The sequence below is a fragment of the Oncorhynchus mykiss genome, chromosome 12, assembly GCF_013265735.2.
Source record: "Oncorhynchus mykiss isolate Arlee chromosome 12, USDA_OmykA_1.1, whole genome shotgun sequence".
NCBI lineage: Eukaryota > Metazoa > Chordata > Actinopteri > Salmoniformes > Salmonidae > Oncorhynchus > Oncorhynchus mykiss.
Window position 1 is genome coordinate 60,786,640 of NC_048576.1, and position 20,247 is coordinate 60,806,886.

Genomic DNA, 20,247 nt, shown 5'->3' on the forward strand with positions numbered 1-20,247 from the left:
AGATCAAATTAATCACTAACCTTGAATTATCTTCATCAGGTGACACTCATAGGACTTCATGTTACACAATACATGTATGTTTTGCTTGATAAAGTTCCTATTTATATAAAAAAAATCTGAGTTTACATTGGCGTATTAGATTCACTGGTTCCAAAAACATCAAGTGATGTTTCAACAGAAATACTCATCATAAATGTAGACGATAATACAAGTTATACACATGGAATTATAGATATACCTCTCCTTAATGCAACTGCTGTGTCAGATTTCAAAATAAATTTACGGAAAAAGCAACACATGCAATAATCTGAGACGGAGCTCAGAACAGTAGCCAAATTAGCCGCCATGTATTAGTCAACAGAAACCAGAAAATACATGATAAATGTTTCCTTACCTTTGATGCACTTCATCAGAATGCAGTCCTAGGAATCCCAGGTCCACAATAAATGCTTGATTTGTTCGAAAATGTCTGTTATTTATGTCCAATTAGCTACTTTGGTTAGCGTGTTTGATAAACAATTCCAAAGTCACAAAGCGCGTCCACTATAACGTGACGAAATGTCCAAAAGTTCCGTAACAGTCAGTAGAAACATGTCAAACGATGTACTGAATCAATCTTTAGAATGTTGTTTACATACAGTATATCTTGAATAACGTTCCAACCGGAGAATTAGAATGACTTCAGATGACCGGTGGAACTCAGGTCCTTCCCCTGTGAACGCGCATAGTGAATGCATGGTCAACTCGTGGCAGTGGTGACTATTTCCTGTCTCATTCGACCCCCCGTCACATTAGAGTCATCAGACAAAGTTCAATTGACTGTTGACATCTAGTGGAAGGCGTAGGAAGTGAAAACTCATTCATATCTCGCTGTAATTTCAATGAGAGCTTGGTTGAAATTCTGCCCCCCCCAGGTTTTTGCATGCTATATGAGTTCTTTTATACTCACAGACATAATTCTGTCACCAAGATGGCATAGCAGTCAGACGTCTTTTGTCCTCGTCTTGTCATGTCCTGTATATATATATATATTTACAACTTTCTTCGCATATCTTTTTGTATATATTTTTTTATTTTCCGTAAACTCATCTTCAAAACACTCTCCTGCAACCCGCTTCACCAATTTATATTTAAAAAAATAAGTATTATTTACCTCAAATCTGTAATCCTCCATAGAAGCTAACCAGAAGCTAGCCAGAAGCTAATCAGAAGCTAGCCCCAGGCGCTCTCTTTGGATGACTTCTGTAACCGTAATAGCCTTGGTTTCATGCATGTTAACATTAGAAGCCTCCTCCCTAAGCCTAAATTTGTTTTATTCACTGCTTTAGCACAATCTGCCAACCCGGATGTTCTAGCTGTGTCTGAATTCTGGCTTAGGAAGACCACCAAAAATTCGGACATTTTCATCCCAAACAACAACATTTTCAGACAAGATAGAACTGCCAAAGAGGGCGGTGTTGCAATCTACTGCAAAGATAGCCTGCAATTTGAACTTCTGCTTTTAAAAATCCACCTCTCTAAAAACAAGTCTCTCACCGTTGCCGCCTGCTATAGACCACCCTTTGCCCCCAGGTGTGCTCTGGACACCATATGTGAACTGATTGCCCCACATCTATCTTCAGAGCTCGTGCTGCTAGGCGACCTAAACTGGAACATGCTTAACACCCCAGCCATCCTACAACCTAAGCTTGATGCCCTCAATCTCACACAAATTATCAATGAACCTACCAGGTACCTCCCCAAAGCCGTAAACACGGGCACCCTCATATATATCATCCTAACCAACTTGCCCTCTAAATACACCTCTGCTGTCTTCAACCAAGATCTCAGCGATCACTGCCTCATTGCCTGCATCCGTAATGGGTCAGCGGTCAAACGACCTTCACTCATCACTGTCAAACGCTCCCTGAAACACTTCAGCGAGCAGGCCTTTCTAATCGACCTGGCCAGGGTATCCTGGAAGGATATTGACCTCCTCCCGTCAGTAGAGGATGCCTGGTTATTTTTTTTAAATGCCTTCCTAACCATCTTAAATAAGCATGCCCCATTCAAGAAATGTAGAACCAGGAACAGATATAGCCCTTGGTTCTCCCCAGACCTGACTGCCCTTAACCAACACAAAAACATCCTATGGCGTTCTGCATTAGCATCGAACAGCCCCCGTGATATGCAGCTTTTCAGGGAAGCTAGAAACCATTATACACAGGCAGTTAGAAAAGCCAAGGCTAGCTTTTTCAGGCAGAAATTTGCTTCCTGCAACACTAACTCAAAAAAGTTCTGGGACACTGTAAAATCCATGGAGAATAAGAACACCTCCCAGCTGCTCACTGCACTGAATATAGGAAACTGTCAAATCCACTATAATTGAGAATTTCAATAATAATTTTTCTACGGCTGGCCATGCTTTCCACCTGGCTACCCCTACCCTGGTCAACAGCACTGCTGTCACGTTCTGACCTTTATTTCTGTTTTGTATTTATTTAGTATGGTCAGGGCGTGAGTTGGGTGGGCAGTCTATGTTTGTTTTTCTATGTTTTGGGGCAGTTCTATGTGTTCGGCCTAGTATGGTTCTCAATCAGAGGCAGGTGTCATTAGTTGTCTCTGATTGAGAATCATACTTAGGTAGCCTGGGTTGCACTGTTTGTTTGTGGGTGATTGTCTATGTTAGTGGCTTGTGTCAGCACAGGTCTCATTTTGTAGCTTCACGGTCGAATTTGGTTTATTGTTTTTGTTACTCTTTTGTATAGTGTTCAGTCTTTCTTTATTAAAGATTTTACCATGGACACTTACCACGCTGCATATTGGTCTTCTGATCCTTCTCGCCTCTCCTCTTCAGACGAAGAGGAGGACGACCGTGACAACTGCACCCCCCAGAGCAACTCGCCCAAGCCTTCCCCATTTCTCCTTCTCCCAAATCCAGTCAGCTGATGTTCTGAAAGAGCTGCAAAATCTGGACCCCTACAAATCAGCCGGGCTAGACAATCTGGACCCTTTCTTTCTAAAATTATCTGCCGAAATTGTTGCCACCCCTATTACTAACCTGTTCAACCTCTCTTTCGTGTCATCTGAGATTCCCAAAGATTGGAAAGCAGCTGCGGTCATCCCCCTCTTCAAAGGGGGGGACACTCTTGACCCAAACTGCTACAGACCTACAGTATATCTATCCTACCCTGCCTTACGAAGGTTTTCGAAAACCAAGTCAACAAACAGATTACCGACCATTTCGAATCTCACCATACCCTTTCTGCTATGCAATCTGGTTTCAGAGCTGGTCATGGGTGCACCTCAGCCACGCTCAAGGTCCTAAACGATATCTTAACCGCCATCGATAAGAAACATTACTGTGCAGCCGTATTCATTGATCTGGCCAAGGCTTTTGACTCTGTCAATCACCACATCCTCATCGGCAGACTCGACAGCCTTGGTTTCTCAAATGATTGCCTCGCCTGGTTCACCAACTACTTCTCTGATAGAGTTCAGTGTGTCAAATCGGAGGGTCTGCTGTCCGGACCTCTGGCAGTCTCTATGGGGGTGCCACATTGTTCAATTCTAGGACCGACTCTCTTCTCTGTATACATCAATGATGTCGCTCTTGCTGCTGGTGAGTCTCTGATCCACCTCTACGCAGACAACACCATTCTGTATACTTCTGGCCCTTCTTTGGACACTGTGTTAACAACCCTCCAGGCAAGCTTCAATGCCATCCAACTCTCCTTCCGTGGCCGCCAATTGCTCTTAAATACAAGTAAAACTAAATGCATGCTCTTCAACAGATTGCTGCCTGCACCTGCCCGCCTGTCCAACATCACTACTCTGGACGGCTCTGACTTAGAATGCGTGGACAACTACAAATACCTAGGTGTCTGGTTAGACTGTGAACTCTCCTTCCAGACCCACATCAAACATCTCCAATCCAAAGTTAAATCTAGAATTGGCTTCCTATTTCGCAACAAAGCATCCTTCACTCATGCAGCCAAAAATACCCTTGTAAAACTGATTTTGGCAATGTCATTTACAAAATAGCCTCCAATACCCCACTCAACAAATTGGATGCAGTCTATCACAGTGCCATCCGTTTTGTCACCAAAGCCCCATGTACTACCCACCATTGCGACCTGTACGCTCTCGTTGGCTGGCCCTCGCTTCATACTCGTCGCCAAACCCACTGGTTCCATGTCATCTACAAGACCCTGCTAGGTAAAGTCCCCCATTATCTCAGCTCGCTGGTCACCATAGCATCACCCTCCTGTAGCACGCGCTCCAGCTGGTATATCTCTCTGGTCACAACCAAAAGCAATTCTTTCTTTGGCCGCTTCTCCTTCCAGTTCTCTGCTGCCAATGACTGGAACGAAGTACAAAAATCTCTGAAACTGGAAACACTTATCTCTCTTTAAGCACCAGCTGTCAGAGCAGCTCACAGATTACTGCACCTGTACATAGCCCACCTATAATTTAGCCCAAACAACTACCTCTTTCCCTACTGTATTTATTTTATTTTATTTATTCATTTTGCTCCTTTGCACCCCATTATTTTTATTTATACTTTGCACATTCTTCCACTGCAAATCTACCATTCCAGTGTTTTACTTGCTATATTGTATTTACTTTGCCACCATGGCCTTTTTTTTTGCCTTTACCTCCCTTTATCTCATCTCATTTGCTCACATTGTATATAGACTTGTTTCTACTGTATTATTGACTGTATGTTTGTTTTACTCCATGTGTAACTCTGTGTCGTTGTATGTGTCGAACTACTTTGCTTTATCTTGGCCAGGTCGCAATTGTAAATGAGAACTTGTTCTCAACTTGCCGTAAATGGTTAAATAAAGGTGAAATGAAAATAAATAAATAAATTCAAACAGTTTTAGAAACTTCAGAGTGTTTTCTATCCAATACGAATAATAATGTGCAAATATGAGCAACTATGACTGAGGAGCAGGCCATTGAATATGGGCACCTCTGTGCACCTTTCATCCAAGCTACTCAATACTGCCCCTGCAGCCATAAGAAGATAATCAATTTATAAAATGACTAACTATAAGATTTCACCTTCTTTAAAACTGTAAAATACCTGTTTGTATGTTTAGTGTTAGAGAAAATCTGCATATTTTCTCTCTTGATCAAAACATCTGCCCCCAACTCTGTGAACATCACATCAAGCTCTAGCTTGCCTTCCTGAACTCGTTAGGAACTCACCTTTCATCCCATATTATATGTTGTCCTTCTACGACAAACATAACGTTTTTTTGTTGTGTTAAATGTATTAATTATTTTAGATTAATGGTAAGAGGGACATCCCAGCTTCAAGTGGTTCCAATTTTAGATCCTATGTCAAACAGGTGCAAAACATGTGTGCAATGGCTTGGTGACCACAGATCGATTTCTAAGCAAAAATGTTGTCTGGAACCAGTACCAGAACCACGCAGGTCCCCTAAACAGGGTCTTTACATCTAAGAGGTTTTAATATACAGCAAAAACATATCTGGACATACAGACACTTTCTGTGCTTCCCTTTGCCGCTGTAATGACACTCTCCATCGCCAACATCCTAAACAATAAGTTATTACTACTAATAAGTGGATTATGCAATTATAAACAGGCTCATTATATAACTAAAACAGGCTCATGTCAAATAGTCTCCAACAAGTGCCTTCAGAAAGTATTCATACCTCTTGACTTATTCCACAAGAGCTGTTATTGTGAAGGGGTAAAATCTAGGAGCAACATGGGCTCATCCGCAAAGTGGTAGGCCACACAAGCTCACTGAAGGAACCGCCAAGTGTTGAAGCACGCAGCGCGTACAAATCATCTGTCCTACGTTGTAACACTCACTACCGAGTTCCAAACTGCCTCTGGAAGCAACGTGAGCAAAATAACTGTTTGTCGGGAGCCTCATGAAATGGGTTTCCATGGCCGAGCAGCCGCACACAAGCATAAGATCACAATGCACAATACCACGCTGGAGTGGTGTTAAAGCTAGCCGCCATTGGACTCTGGAGCAGTGGAAACGCATTCTCTGGAGTGATGATTTACGGAGAATGCTACCTGCCCCAATGCAGAGTGCAAACTGTCAAGTTTGGTGGAGGAGGAATAATGATCTGGGGCTGTTTTTCATAGTTTGGGCTAGGCCCCTTAGTTCCAGTGAAGGGAAATCTTTACGCTACAGCATACAATGACATTCTAGCTTCCAACTTTGTGACAACACTTTTGGGGAAGGCCCTTTCCTGTTTCAGCATGACAATGCCCCGACGAAAAAGCAAGGTCCATACAGAAATGGTTTGTTGAGATTGGTGTGGAAGAACTTGACTGGACTGCACAGAGCCCTGATCTCAACCCCATCGAACACCTTTGGGATGAATTGGAACCAATGGTCTGTTCCTTATCTTCAATCAAATTTAACATGTACAACTGTGACATTAAAATGTTTAATGGTATTTTTCATCAGTTGTTTTATATGAAATGTATTTTCCACCACACTCTGCCATCACCACAACACTAAGTCATTACCATTACGGTACATATTTTTGAGGCAAAGGTGCATTAAATTACAATTGATATTGATGATTTTTTTTCCATGTGTGAACCATATACGCTTGCTCTTTAGATATTTTCTAATGGAATGTAAAATATTACGATTTTGATGTTGTAAATACATTTTTCTGAGTATCATCAAGGCATATATGGACATTTAGACATGACAATGATGAATACATATAATTAAGAACATGTCCAAATAGTAAATAAATAACAACAAAAAATACAATGAATGTGAAATGTTATATAAAATACCATTTGCACAATTTCTGTAATTTCATCTTCAACAAAAATAGCTAATTTTATGACGTGGTGGAAATGACATTACCCCTTGGGTTTTTTGGGAACTGATAAAAATCGTTATATTCTAAATAATATGGTCTCAGCCAGTATTAGATATTGTTTCCAGACAGAGTGAAGAAAATGTTTTTGATAGATAAAAAGCAGTTTCAAAAGGTTTCATTTTCCAAAACATTTAACATCCAAAAGTTCCCATATTTGCAAAATGAACCATATATTCAACCACGATGTACTAATGTGCTATGCAAGATATAATAAAATAAAATAAATCATAATAGAGGACTACTGAAATTATATTATTTCAGTGTAGATAAGGGAAGGGCAGGTTAAATTAAAAACATGACAGCCAGACAAGCCAGTATATGAATCAAATGGATTCGCATAGGAATGGAGTGGAAATTAACTTTGTGATCTGTAAGGTAAGTAACTTTAATGTGTCAAACAGATAACACATTTACTTTGCCATTTCTGAAGCGTAGCAACGTTTAAGACATGGATATCATGTTATAATATTAACAAGGCACCCAAAAGTAGTTTTCATTTTATTAGCTAAACAAAACTTGTTTAAACCGTAACATTGTCGCGGAAATCAGCCTTGTTTGCATAGCGCTGATGAAAATAACGTAATTTAGGCTGTAATGATCTCCAAAATTCGAATCATTAGGTCACCACACCTTTGATATAGCAATGGACGCTAATAGTTTATCGAATCCCATTCTGACGCAGAGGGAGACACTATTTCCCCTGGTTTCTTCTTTGCATTTAGACTGCTCCTGTTGTATCTGCCTGCTCAGCACTGTACAGAGCCCATCCGTCATGGTCACCCCCTCCTCTCTCGCCCCCGTTCTCTCTCACCCCCAACCCCCTCTCTCTCGCTCCCCCTCTCACTCACTCACTCTCTCTCTTTCCCTCCTCTCTCCCCTCTCTCTCTCATTCCCAGTTGGAGTGCTGTTCTAGTGCCCTCTCCTAGATGACAGAGACAGAGATTTTTTTGTAAATTAACTCCCCAGTCAATTGTATTACTTGGTTTTATGTACTAATTAAAGTTTATGTTGTGTTTTCTCTTTCAGATCTGATCCCTCTCTCTCCAACTAGCTGACCCGTGTCTGATGGGGAACAGTGAAATTTAGACACACACGCGCACACACACACACCTCTTAGCTTTCCATCGATGTCGATGATGACGAATGTTCCTCTTGTGGATCGGGGGTAAGGGTGTGCTAGTACTTTAAATAGACACACACACACACACACACACACACACACACACCTACAATCACACCTACAATCACTTTCCCTCAGGCCCAAAGAATGTCAAGAAATGCCAAAGATGGACTCGATGCTCATTCAGCCATCCTTTCAATGTTGTTTTTCAACTTTGATTATTTGAACTGCTGCCATTTTGTATATGGACTATTGTTGCACTTCTATGTCACACTTTGTTGTTCCTATGTTGGTCTAGAAATCTTGTTCCTGTGGGTTATAGAATGGGTGGCCAATCTGTTCTTAATGTAATATGTACACACATTTCTAAAGGTGCAATTCAAATTTCTCTACCCCCATAATGACATGACCAAGTACAAACACATTCCACTTGACACAATCACAAAAACATAGATTGTTTCTATGTTGCTTTTTGTTTTAACACTCAAAAAAAAAAAAAACGCTCCACTAAGGGATAGATTCAATCAGTTCTGCCTTAACCTGTATTAATCGACAACATTGTTTTTATTAAGGCGGTGTCGGAGGTGTAACTGAGTTGGAGCTGTAAAATCAGAAAACGCCTCCCGGCATTATAGCTATTACGGACCCTGCCATTGGATGTGTAGTGACACAGTAGTAATAATCGCATGCAGCCTTCTTACGAGCTGTCAAATCGGTGAGCAGCTGCTCTTGTGATCATTGTCAAAAAGCCACACCTGCCCAACTCTCATTATAAGTTCAGAACCAGGAAGTGTAGGCTATATAGAAATAATTAATCTCAATTGGAAAAATCAATAAGCTAAATAATGAGGATTTCTATCATCCTAATCGAGGTGTAGATTACAACTCACATTCCAGTGTTCAGAATAGTGAACGAGACAATTTGATATTGAGATAAAAATGGCTGCATTGGACCTTTAAATGTAGCTATTTGGAGTCTTTGGACCCTTTCCCTCACTTTGAATAGCATAATATTTGTTCGCTAAATAAACTTTTAAGTACCTCCTGTAAATTCTTAGATTTTTCAATAGTGAACTGCTGTATACAGTTTAAGCACAGGAATTTCACCAGTATCTGTGGTGATAAAACACATGAAAGTTCAGACTGTTGCAACTGCTGCAACCGTTAATGCACTATCTTGGAAAATGGAAGTCATTTTCCACTAGTACTTAAGTATATTTCAAACCAAATACTTTTAGACTTTTAGTCAAGTAGTATTTTACTGTGTGACTTTCACTTTTACTTGAATCATTTTGTGTTAAGGTATCTTTACTTTTACTCAAGTATGTCAATTGGGTACTTTTTCCTCCACTATTTTCCACTTCAGCCGATCCTTACAGGGAAAGAGCTTGGGTTATGTTGTTGGAGGTGAATGGATGGAGTTCTTTTTCATATGTCCTGTTGCAGGATAACTTTCTTGCAATTCAGGAAATGTAAAACTTGTAGTGTATTTGAGGTTTAAAAATGGTTTCTGACGTTTGTTATCTCCACTTAGAAATTTCAGACTTGATTTTCCCGAAAAATGTATCAACCCCTACAAAAGTGTCTGTTAATTATAATCCACATAATAATTTACATTTAATGTTGCTGCAGGATTATTTTCCTGCTGTAGTAAACTGGCTCAAATTAAGATCCTACATCTGTAGCGTCGGATCTAACTAACTGACCGAAGCCTAAATGTGTACTTTAGAACTGGGTTTCACCGACTCTTACTGCCTTTTCACTCCATAACACCCATACTTCTACAACGGATATTAATAACCAGCTAATTTAAAATATCAGTTTGGAGTTATTAGCACCTATTGTCAGAGTAGACGTGCTGTTAACTGAGTTGAGGGAGGAAGGCTGCGGAGAGCTAGTGTCCACATTTGCCCTCAACTGTGGCCTTTTCCCAGGGAGCACCTGGTAACCTGAAGGAAGGTTAGGTAAACAGCGTAAAAACACTTGCCCTCTGACATTCACTAATTTCAGAGTTAGAGAGCTTACATTTTCAGGGAACGTTGTACATTGAAGATGTTATTAAAGATGCCAAGTGTTAAATATTTGCGTCAAGCGTTTCTAACCCAGCTTGAGAAAGGTCATGTATACTGCAGCTCATCCAAATGGAGAGAGACAAATGTCTTAGACACGTCTGCATACATCTCCACTTTCAGCTACATTGCAGTCTTCGACATGCAGTCTTCTGTGTTGCATATCTCTCCTCTTGTTCATCTGTATCTCATATCGCTCTCTTTCTCTCCTTTGGGGGTCTCAATCGTAACTGTTTCACACAGTTAGTAATACAGAAGTTTGGGCTGGTAGAAGTGAGAAATGGAGTGGGGACCATAGGGCCAGATTCACTAATCATTGCAGAAAGTTTACACCTTTTATTTTCCAATCGGAATATAAATGAGTGTTGAACGAAAGATGAAATAAAGGGAGGTGCAACAAGTGCAAAAACTTTGGGTAAATTTGGCCCTGATTGGTTGGGTTTGGCTTCATTTTGGAGGCTTTGCAGATATAATTTGCAGAGGCTCCTCTTGCGGATTTATCTCATGGGGAGCAGCTGGAGATGTAGAAGAGATGATTATAGAGAAAGAGAGAGAGAGTGAAAAATAGGGAGAGAGGGGTAGAGAGAGGGTGGTATAGAGTGTCAAAAGGGAGGGGAAGAAAGAGGGGGTAGATACAGGAGAGAGAGAGAGAAAGAGAGAGAGACGGTGGTAGCTTCAGAGTGTCAGTCAACTACCAGGGAAGTGCCAGGGAAGGTCACATTACACTGACTCTGGGAGTGCAGGGTTTTAAATAGAGTGGCTATTTTGGGGGCGACATGTTCAGGCGGGGCTGAGGGGTACTGGGGGGGGGGGGGGGGGGGGGGGGGGGGGGGGGGGGGGGGGGGGGGGGGGGGGGGGGGGTACTCAGAGGGAACGTAGTGAAAAGGCTATATGGGTTGAGTGTGAAGACCAAGCCATTCATTGTTGATCATTGTGCCTGCAATGCTTGGTAATGTGTGTGAGTAGCCATGGGCTGGCTCATTGCTTGTTCCTCCAGTGCTAGAATTGTGAGATTGGCGGGTTGGTGGGCATATAACAAAGGGTGGGTTAAAAACTGAGTGGAACATTTGGTACAAAACTAATTGGCATGGGCATTGACAATGGTAAATAGTTCCCAATTGATAGCTGATATTTCTTCTCTCAACACATGCATACCTGCCTGTTTGCTGGTCTCACCAACGTTCTCTTTTCTCCCTCCCCCTCACTCGTTCCACTGATTTAGTTCTAATATCACCCTTCTCCCTCTCTCCTTTGCTATTTCAACTCTTCCTCCTTACACCTCTCTTCTTTCACGATATATGGTCATCCTGGCCTGAGCCTCCTTCTCCCACCGTCCTCTCTAAAGTTAAATTTGAACATTTGATGACGGCAAAAAAGCAAGCAATATCTGCCCCTCTCTCTCTCTCCCTCCCTCTCGCTATCTGCCTCTCTTCCCTGTTCATTCCATTTTAGATGGTGCATGGTCAACGGTGCTGCATTTGCCCCTGTCACTCATCCTAATTGCCCCCCCTCCTTCTCATCTTACCCCCCGGGTTGGTCTCTCTCTTCTGCTGCCCGTCCCACATTAGTGCCGTCTGTGTCGGGTCTGCAACGGGGTCTCTTCGAACTGTGCCATTTTTACAGCATTCTTAAACTTTAAAGGGTGGGGTAGACAAACACTACTAAGGAGGACAAGAGGGTTACTTTTTTTCCAAAGGAGAAGGACACCTACCTTTTCCAGGAGTGATTTTATTCATCATTGTTTTGTGAGTTGAGAACAAGTGTCTGGATTTCTACTTGGAAATCATTCAACTGGGCATTACACAGGCCTATTGTGTGCACTTATTTATAACTGGGGCCCGTTCTTCCTAGGGTCTGTGTGTGTGTGTGTGTGGGTGGGTGTTTGTGTGTGTGTGGGACAGAAAGGCAACGAACTCTGGGGGTGTCCGTGTGCACGTGCTAAACCATTGCACTGCAAAGGGAGTGATCCCTCGTTTATCTGGTATCATCCCTCACTCTCCTTGTTTATCTATCGTCCCTCACTCTCAACCCTTTGCTCTGAGATTAATCATGGCCTCCTTTAAGACGTGGCTCTTGGGACTGTTCCTAGCCCTGCTCTGCACCTTCCAGACCCCTCTTGCCCCTGGCGTCAAGGCTCAAGACCTGCCACTGGCCCCCCAACAGGATGTAGTAGCTGATGACGGAGGGGAGCATGCAGCGGAGGTAGGGGGAGATGACGATGATGACGATGACGATGATGATGATGATGATGATGATGGGGACAGTAAAGAGGACGATGATGATGACGATGATGATGATGACGACGATGATGATGACAATGATGACGATGATGATGACGATGATGACGACGACGACGATGATGACGACGATGATGACGACGATGATGATGATGATGACGATGATGATGATGACAATGATGACGACGATGACGACGATGATGACGACGACGATGATGACGACGACGACGACGACGATGATGATAACGACGATGATGATGATGATGATGATGATGACGACAACGATGATGATGATGATGATGACGATGACGACGATGACAAAGATGATGATGATGATGATGATGACGACGATGACAAAGATGACGATGATGATGATGATGATGATGATGACGACGACGACGACGACGACGACGATGATGACCACACAGGTAAGTTCACTTAAATGATGCTGCATTCTTTATCCACCTTCCCTCGCCATCATCTTTGTGTGACCCTAACCCCACTCCTCTCTGCCTGTCTGAAACTATGTCCGTTGAAAAAGGGAGAGGGGAGGGGCTTAGCCACACCTTGGCCACTCCCCTCTCCTTACCTCTCCCTGCCCTGCAGAACCTCTCCTTGTCAGTTAGTTCTCAGCTCAGCCTGTCACTCAGTTCAGCTGTCCAATCAGAGTAGATATAGGAAAAGATACTAGTACACAAGTCCCTCCTTCACACCTTTACAGCTGTCCATTACATTTGCTGTGTCTGTCTGACTCTCTCTGTGTTCTCTTCCCTGCTTAAATAGAGTTATGAACACTCTGGGGAAATTGAACTGGCCCGCCTGGAGTCCCAACTGTGTGTCATCCTACAGTAGATATGAACCTGGGGACTACAGAAGCATTGTAATGATGAGGAAAAAGGAAAAAAAATATATATTTAAAAGTAACACAGAGACTTGATAGAGTCGGTCATCGGATCATAATAAAATTCAGATCTTTTGATTTGTGTCTTGTTTGAAATAATGGTTTCTTCTTTTTCACTCCGTCCTTCCTTTCTCACGGTTATGGATTGGATTGACCTGTATTTGTGTCTCCTCCATGCTAACCTACAGAGAAAGAAAGAGAGACAGTGGTGTAGAAAGAGGAGGCTTGATAGAGATAGACAGACAGACAGGAGGTGGAAGGGATGAGGGAGGCACATGAGGGCTAAAGAATGAATGAATTTAGTAGATTAGAGTAGTCAGGAGTGGTAATAGCAAAAGCGTCGATAGAGTTTCTCTCTTTCTCCACATCTCTCAATCTCTCTCTTTCCCTGTAGAGCGTCCTTCTTTGTCACTGTATGTTGAATAGTTCCAATGAAATTAATGTACTGTATATGCAACCCTGGTCTATGTTTTTACGTCATCTGTGAATGCATATCTGTGAATGCATATTAATAACACATCTGTGAATGTATCCATTCATATTTTGTAATACTCACTCAAGCGGTTCTCAGACAATTATATTTGTACAAAGATAGTCATTCATTCTGAGAACAGAGTCTTCCGTTATTTTCTTTAAAAACTCATTTTCAATATTTATATGGCCATTAGTCATTTTTCACTTTAGAGAGGATAATTGGAATATAAAATATTCTGAAAATACATTTGTTTGTATAATTGGGTATGATACCACTTTAGTTAGATTGTATGTCAGATATCAGAGATTTTTTGGGTGACGTTCGCTACACCAGATCAAGCCATGTTTGTTTGGGCTACCTCTAGCCTGGTACTCGACGTAGATGTTGAGGTTTTTCATATTTTGGAGGGAAAAATAATGCATTGGGAAAAAGAGAGAAATATATCTGTTTTAGGTAGTCAACTGACAAGAGATGACAGTTACTCCAGGAGTTTGCTCTTATTTTTATGTGGATTTTCTTTCTTTCTTTTTCGTTGACTGTGAAACAACCCCTTTCTGTGAAAACTGTGACAAAATATCACCTCTGATCATGTCTCTCTAACCCTACTTTCAATCATAGAATAAATCAATTGATCATGATGAGTTGCATGGATGTACTTCTGTTGTTGCCTGGAGTCATGGGTTTGGTGACTGACTACATGCATGGAGTACGTTTGTGTAGTATAAAAAAGGTGGGAGATTGTACTGAAACAAAGTCTGTTTGAGACAAAGGAACAGGAAAAGTTCAAACGGTCATCTTAGTGTGGAATGGTTTATTGTATGGTCACGCTGAGTGTGAACCTATATATATCTGTAAAATGATTGGACTTTTCTTTATGGGCGTTTGTGATTATAATCTACCTATGTGTATTTGTATGTACAAAGCTTCTGTGAGGTAGTCTGTACATTGTACTGGTTTGGGTATGCGGTTAGAATTTGTGTCTGTCTACAGTATATGAGCGTGTAGAACTAGTGTGTGCATGCGGGACTGTATGTAGGAAATTAGTTTTGTACAGTATGAATGAACTCTACACTGCCATTCTGTTACACTTGCTACACAAACCAAAATGCATTAATTAACACTATCACAGAACATTTACAGATACACACATACGTGTTAGGATGGGAATGAACAACTTATTTTACAGAGGCTGACGGTAATAACGACAATGATGATGATGTGCCAGCTGCAGCTGATGATAATGACGATAATGACGACGATGATGACGATGACGACGACGACGACGATGACGATGATGATGATGAAGAGGAGGAAGATGACGGTCAACTGTATCACAAAGGATCCCTCTGTTCATACTGTGAATACTGTGAGGTAGGTCTCACCATCTAGATAGAAACACAAGTTTGGTGTTTGTGGATGTGGTTACATTTATTGGAAAAAACAATTTGCACCCTTTTAATACATTTTCCCCATCCTTGTTAAAAATGGCAAAAATTCTCTCCCTCGCTCTTCTTTTCCCTCCCCATCTCTCTCTCTCTCTCTCTCTCTCTCTCTCTCTCTCAGCACTGTGACACCTGCGACAAGTGCCCATGTGCAGAGGGAGATAAGTCTAAGCACTGTGACACCTGCCAGGTAAAATGACCTTCCCATTCAACCACTAGTAACCTACACTCCCAGGAAAAAGGGTTCCAAAAAAGTTATTAAGCTGTCCCTGTAGGAGAACCCGTTTTTGGTTCCAGGGAGAACCCTTTTTTGGTTCGAAGGAGTACTGTTTGGGGTTCCAACTGTAGAACCCTTCCACGGAGGGTTCTACATGGAATCCAAAATGGTTCTACCTGGAACCAAAAAGGGTTCTCCCTGGAACCAAAGAAATGGGTTCTGACATCAAGAGGGCTAGTTATGATGCAACGACAAAGTCCGATCGGAGAAGCTACTCCATCCAGTTATGTTCTATGATGTTATATACTCCTTTATTTCTTATCCTTCTCTGATGGCTTACCCAATTTTCTGCTTATTTCTTTAGATCTGCAACTTCTGCTACGTGTGTCCCGTTTGCAGCACTCTTTGCCAACCAGGTAAGACAGGGGTGTGGGACTGTTTGATAAAGAATGATCGTTTGAACTGCTTGCCGCTATTAGAGGCATGTTTGAGCTTGAAAGCCAGGCAGCAGAAACATCAGGCTCACTGTATGTTTTTAATCCCCAAGGTGGTTTTCTGGACGAGCTGACTGGATCGATCTATAAGTAAGATACAGTTACACGTTCACAGTGACATAACACCTTTTGAATTCCTCAGTGTGAGCTATCAACATTCAATTTGACACAGAATTACATTTATTCTCCAAATGGCAAATAATATCTATCTGCGGAATGCAGTTACTACAAGGAGCACCCCACATGAAACACCCATTAGCATTGCTTCACTACATGCCGTGTCCACTGCCGATGAGGCTGCTTGTAATAGTACGGCCCGTATCGTATGGATGGAGAAACAATTATCCACACAATGTGGAAAGATGTCTTCGGCTACACACATATCAAAATAGACATTAAATGGCAGCCACTAGTTAAAAAATAGTTCTGTTTATTTCACAGTAACATGCCAATTAGCTAACATTACTGCCTTCGGGAAGCTCAACGACAAGCAAATGACACCGGTGTTGTATCGAGGTGCCTGCCGACCTAAGGTGCTTCCCACTGGGCAGCTGTATCAGTATGTCGGCACGCGGTGTCTTGCGCCCCCGCCGGCCGAGCACTGTTTTCTTTGCAGTTCTGTTAACGTTACGGCGAGGGAAGTAGCTTGCTACAGTGCTTTCAGAAAGTATTCATACCCCTGTGTTAGAGCCTGAATTCAAAATGGATTTTATTGATTGTTTTTCTCACCCATCTACACAACATACCCCGTAATGATAAACCTAAATATTTGCAATTGTATTACCATGAAGTCCAAGGAACTGTCCATAGATCTCTCAGATAGAATTGTGATGAGGCATATATATATCTAGGGAAGGGTATAAAACTATTTCTAGAGTGTTAAAAGTTTCCAAGAGCCCAGTGGTCTCCATCATAGGGAAATTGAAAAAATGTGGAACTGCCTAGAGGTGGCCGTCTGACCAAACTGAGCAACCGGGCAAGAACGACCTTGGTCAGGGAGGTAACCAAGAACCCAATGACCACTCTGACAGAACTACAGAGTTCATTGGCTGAGATGGGAGAGCCTGCCAGAAGGACAAGAGTCTCTACAGCACTACACCAATCTGGGCTTTATAGGAGAGTGGCCAGACAGAAGCCACTCCCGAGAAAAAGGCCCATGACAGCACGCCTGTAGTTTGCAAAAAGGAACGTGAAAGACTGAGATCACCAAGGCAAAATATTCTGTGGTCTGATGAGACAAAAAATGTAACTCTTTGGTCTGAATGCCAAGGGCTGTCTGGAGAAAACCAGGCACAGCTCATCACCTGTCTAACACCATACCTACCGTGAAGCATGGTGGGGGCAGCACCATGCTATGGGGATGCTTTTCAGCAGCAGGGACTGGGGGACTGGTACGAATAAAGAGGAACAATGAATTGAGCCAAATCCTTGTTGAGAACCTGCTTCAGAGTGCAAACTACCTTAGACTGGGGTGAAGATTCACATTCCAACAGGAGGGTTAACTTAACAAAGTTTGAGAAAAGCTGCAAGGAAGAATGGTAGAAAATTCCCAAATTCAGATGTGCAAAGCTAATACATACATATTCAAGACGACTGAAAGCTGTTATCGCCACCAAAGGTGCTTCTACAAAATATGGACTCAGGTGTGTGAATACTTAGCTAAATTAGATATTTTTGTATTTCTTTTTCAATAGATTTGCAAAAATGTCTAAAAACATGTTTTCACTTTGTCATTATGGGGTATTATGTGTAGATTGGTGAGAAAAAATATATAGTTAGCAAATCCAAATGGCAAGCTTATCACACCCAAATTCACATGCACCTCACCCTGTGATCCTTTCAATAGGCCTACCCGTGTGAGTAGAAATGTGAAGACTGACACGCAGTAAAATCAAAGATTGATGGAACATAAACCAACCACTTGTCTCCCTTTATCCGTTAGGACTGTAGCCGACGTCTTCGAAGCTGACAAATAAGCCCCCTGTCGCCACCATGTGGCCAAGGAAGATACTGCAACCAAGGGATTGTATTCACTGTCATTATTTTCACTTTTAATAAGTTATAAGTTATTTTTCTGTCTTTTTTGTTGTTGACTGAGAACACCACAAACATGCACACTGGATGTAGAGATATTGGATATATTGGATACACATATTGGATATAATGGAAGTTGGAAGTTGGAAGTTGTGGAAGTTGTGATGAGAATAACTTTAATTGAGCTGTTTGTGTATAATTGTTAGATGACAGGTTCATGGTATTCTTCTCAGGAACATGCATTCATATTTTAAAGTCATATCTGTGTTTCTTAAACACAGTGGGGTTGTATGAAATAAACTAAAAGGGGACGTTTTAAACATTTGTGCTGTAATGTTTTTATGTGCACTGTCAAATTAAATGGAAAATGCAGCTAGAATTAGGTTTTAACAGAACAAAATATATTGGCAGATATGAGCAAACATGGGGTATTTTATCATTTCAGCTTCAATTGGAAGATTCATATTGTGTAATGGGGAATATAAGCATAGAGTGTAAATTGTTGACTGTCATTGGGTAGAATTTACAGTATATACTGAACAAAATATAAATGCAACATGTTGGTGCCATGTTTCATGAGCTAAAATAAATTATCCCAGAAATGTTACATAAAAGAAAGCTTATTTCTCTCAAATTTTGTGCACAAAGTTGTTTACGTCCATGTTGGTGAGCATTTCTCCTTTGCCAAGATAATCCATCCACCTGACAGGTGTGGCATATAAAGAAGCTGATTAAACAGCATGATCATTACACCTTGTGCTGGGGATAATAAAAGGCCACTCTAAAATGTGCAGTTTTGTCACGCAACATAATGACATAGATGTCTCAAGTTTTGAGGGAGCGTGTAATTGGAATGCTGACTGCATGAATGTCCACCAGAGCTGTTGCCAGAGAATTTAATGTTCATTTCTCTACCATAAGTCACCTCCAAAGTAGTTTTAGAGACTTTTGTCGTACGTCCAACCGGCCTCACAATTGCAGACCATGTGTATGGCGTCGTGTGGGCGAGCGGTTTGCTGATGTCAACCTTGTGAACAACGTGGTGGCGGTGGGGTTATGGTATGGTCAGGCATAAACCACAGACAACGAACACAATTGCATTTTATAGATGGAAATTTGAATGCACAAAATGTATCAAAAGGAATTTTAAAGGTATCTGTGACCAACAGATGCATATCTGTATTCCCAATCATGTGAAATCCATAGATTAGGGCCTAATTCATTTTTATTCAATAGACTGATTTCCTCATATGAACTGTAACTCAGTATAATCTTTGAAATTGTTGCATGCATTGCAAATTGTTATATTTATTTTCAGTATATTTCTTTGTTCTTCACAGGTCAACATAGTTGGAGTCGAATACTATTACTGCATAACATTTGAACACAACTCTAATATACACTACCATTCAAAAGTTTGGGGTCACTTAGAAATGTCCTTGTTTTTGAAAGAAAAGCACATTTTTGTCCATTAAAATAACATCAAATTGATCAGAAATACAGTGCTGACATTGTTAATGTTGTAAATGACCATTGTAGCTTGAAATGGCAGATTTTTGGGGGGAATATCTACGTAGGTGTACAGGCCCATTATCAGTAACCATCACTCCTGAGTTCCAATGGCACATTGTGTTAGCTAATCCAAGTTTGTTGTTTTAAAAGGCTAATTGATCATTAGAAAACCATTTTGCAATTATGGTAGCACAACTGAAAACTGTTGTTCTGATTAAAGAACTGGCCTTCTTTAGACGAGTTCAGTATCTGGAGAATCAGCATTTGTGGGTTCGATTACAGGCTCAAAATGGCCAGAAAAGAATACTTTCTTCTGAAACTCGTCAGTCTATTCTTGTTCTGAGAAATGAAGGCTATTCTATGTGAGAAACTGTCAAGAAACTGAAGATCTTGTACAATGCTGTGTACTACTCCCGTCACAGAACAGCGCAAACTGAGTCTAACCAGAATAGAAAGAGGAGTGGGAGGCCCCGATGCACAACTGAGAAAGAGGACAAGTACATTAGAGTGTCTAGTTTGAGAAACAAGTCCTCAACTGGCAGCTTCATTAAATAGTACCCACAAAACACCAGTCTCAAAGTCAACAGTGAAGAGGTGACTCCGGGATGCTGGCCGCCTCCAACATCGTTTTAGAGAATTTGGCTGTACTCACCAGTCTCAACGTCAATGTAAATTCTAAACAATGAAGTTTAATTCCAAAACGCTATAGATTTTCTGAAATTAATAAAGAGATTGTTGTGTTTTTTTCAATATCTAATCATGGCATGACATGTATTTGTTTAAAATCTATCACTTGGTGGTTTCATTTCAGAGAGACAAATACATTTTTAATAAAGAACTGTACAAATGATACATTTCTGACAAACAT

At 41.3% G+C, this 20,247-nt stretch overlaps 1 protein-coding gene across 1 annotated transcript; it reads left to right on the forward strand.

Annotated features, from left to right (window-relative positions):
- Nucleotides 1–11,601: 11,601 nt before the first annotated feature.
- On the forward strand, nucleotides 11,602–18,474 carry LOC110539110 (protein PFC0760c). Its single transcript, XM_036937961.1, has 6 exons — nucleotides 11,602–12,732; nucleotides 14,867–15,051; nucleotides 15,244–15,312; nucleotides 15,704–15,755; nucleotides 15,887–15,923; nucleotides 17,776–18,474. Exons 1-6 carry the CDS (start codon nucleotides 12,117–12,119, stop codon nucleotides 17,807–17,809), a joined length of 993 nt encoding a protein of 330 aa, XP_036793856.1. The 5' UTR covers nucleotides 11,602–12,116; the 3' UTR covers nucleotides 17,810–18,474.
- The last annotated feature ends 1,773 nt before the right edge of the window (nucleotides 18,475–20,247 follow it).